The sequence below is a fragment of the Seriola lalandi genome, unplaced genomic scaffold (assembly GCF_002814215.2).
Source record: "Seriola lalandi dorsalis isolate HSWRI2012SDOR001 ecotype SW California unplaced genomic scaffold, Sedor1 jcf7180002054919, whole genome shotgun sequence".
NCBI lineage: Eukaryota > Metazoa > Chordata > Actinopteri > Carangiformes > Carangidae > Seriola > Seriola lalandi.
The window spans coordinates 382,008-384,785 of record NW_019525471.1 but is presented as its reverse complement, the minus strand read 5'-3'; the positions used below and the strand labels follow the sequence as shown (position 1 = coordinate 384,785).

The 2,778-nt window shown below is 43.5% G+C and overlaps 1 protein-coding gene across 1 annotated transcript in view; it reads left to right on the top strand.

Annotated features, from left to right (window-relative positions):
- Positions 1 to 2,778, top strand: part of LOC111673458 (uncharacterized) — a gene marked incomplete at its 5' end in the record, with an annotated part of 24,558 nt that overhangs the window by 13,951 nt on the left and 7,829 nt on the right. Inside the window, 2 exons of the mRNA XM_087169874.1 lie at positions 833 to 1,504; positions 1,801 to 2,714. Coding sequence (XP_087026000.1) covers positions 833 to 1,504; positions 1,801 to 2,714 — 1,586 coding nt within the window. The remainder of the gene's footprint in view (positions 1 to 832; positions 1,505 to 1,800; positions 2,715 to 2,778) is intronic.

The following is a 2,778-nucleotide window of genomic DNA, read 5'->3' as shown; positions in this document are numbered from 1 at the left end:
GATAAAACAACTGCCCCAACAACAACAACTGCCACAACAACAACTACTACAACAACTGCCCCAAAAACAACTGCTACAACAACTGTCCCAACAACGACTGCCACAACATCAACTTCTACAACTGCCACAACAACATCTGCTACAACTACTACCCCAACAACTGCTGATACAACAACAACTGATACAACTGCCCCAACAACAACGACTGCCACAACATCAACTTCTACAACAACTGCCCGAACAACAACTGCTAAAACAACTGCCCCAACAACTGATAAAACAACAACTGATACAACACCTGCCCCAACAACAACGACTGCCACAACAACTGCTAAAACAACTGCATCAACTACAACAACTGCTCCAACAACTACAACTGCTACAACTAGTCCAACTACAAAAACTGCTACAACAACTGCCCCAACAATAACTGCTACAACTGCCCCAACAAGAAATGATACAACATCAAGTGATACAACAACTGCCCCAACAACATCTGCTACAACAACTGCCCCAACAACGACTGCCACAACAACAACTGCTACAACAACCACCCCAACAACTGCTGATACAACAACAAGTAGTACAACAACTGCCCAAACAACAACTGCTACAACCGCCCCAACAACTGATACAACAACTGCCCCAACAACAACGACTGCCACAACAACAACTGCTACAACAACTACCCCAACAACTGCTGATACAACAACAACTAGTACAACAACTGCCCAAACAACAACTGCTACAACTGCCCCAACAACTGATACAACAAGAACTGATACAACAACTGCCCCAACAAATGCTGCTATAACAACATCGGCTCCAACAGCTACAACTAGTCCAACTACAACTGCTAAATCAACTACCCCAACAATAACTGCTACAACAACTGCCCCAACAACAACTGATACAACAACAACTGATACAACAACTGCCCCATCAACAACGACTGCCACAACAACAACGACTGCCACAACAACAACTACTACAACAACTGCCCAAAAAACAACTGCTACAACAACTGTCCCAACAACAACGACTGCCACAACATCAACTTCTACAACAACTGCCCCAACAACAACTGCTACAACAACTGCCCCAACAACTGATACAACAACAACTGATACAACAACTGCCCTATCGACTGCCACAACAACAACTGTTACAACAACTACGCCACCAACTGCTGATACAACTGCCCCAACAAATGATACAACTGATACAACAACTGCTACAACAACAGCTGCTATAACAACATCTGCTCAGACAACTACAACTGCTACAACTAGTCCAACTACAACAACTGCTACAACAACTGCCCCAACAACAACTGATACAACAACTGCCCCAACATCAACTGCTACAACAAGTGCCCCAACAACTGCCACAACAACAACTGATACAACAACTGCATCAACTACAACAACTGCTACAACAACTGACCCAACAACAACTACCCCAACAACAACTGATACAACTGCCCCAACAACGACTGCCACAACAACAACTGCTACAACAACTACCCCAACAACTGCTGATACAACAACAAGTGATACAACAACTGTCCCAACAACAACTGCTAGAACAACTGCCCCAACAACTCATACAACAAATACTGATACAACTGCCACAACAACAACTGCTACAACAACTACCCCAATAACTATTGATACAACAACAAGTGATACAACAACTGCCCAACAACAACTGCTACAAATGCCATAACAACTGATACAACAACAACTGATACAACAACTGCCCCAACAACAGCTGCTATAACAACATCTGCTCCAACAGCTACAACTAGTCCAACTACAACTGCTAAAACAACTACCCCAACAACAACTGCTACAACTGCCCCAACAACAACTGATACAACAAATGATACAACAACTGCCCCAACAACAACGACTGCCACAACAACATCTGCTACAACAACTACCCCAACAACTGCTAATAAAACAAAAAGTGATACAACAACTGCCCCAACAACAACGACTGCCACAACAACTAGTACAACAACTGCCCCAAAAACAACTGCTACAACAACTGACCCAACAACAACTACCCCAACAACAACTGCTAAAACAACTGCCCTAACAACTGATACAACAACAACTGATACAACAACTGCCCCAACAACGACTGCCACAACAACAACTGCTACAACAACTACCCCAACAACTGCTGATACAACAACAAGTGATACAACAACTGCCCCAACAATGACTGCCACAACAACATCTGTTACAACAACTACCCCAACAATGACTGCCACAACAACAACTGCTACAACAACTACCCCAACAACTGCTGATACAACAACATCTGCTACAACAACTACCCCAACAAATGCTGATACAACAACTGATACAACTGCCCCAACAACAACTGCCACAACATCAACTTCTACAACAACTGCCCCAACAACAACTGCTACAACAACTGCCCCAACAACTGATACAACAACAACATATACAACAACTGCCCCAACAACGACTGCCACAACAACAACTACCCCAACAACTGCTGATACAACAACAAGTGATACAACAACTGCCCCAACAACGACTACCACAACAACATCTGCTACAACAACTACCCCAACAACTGCTAATACAACAAAAAGTGATACAACAACTGCCCCAACAACAACGACTGCCACAACAACTACTACAACAACTGCCCCAAAAACAACTGCTACAACAACTGTCCCAACAACAACATCTTCTACAACAACTGCCCCAACAACAACTGCTACAACAACTGCCCCAA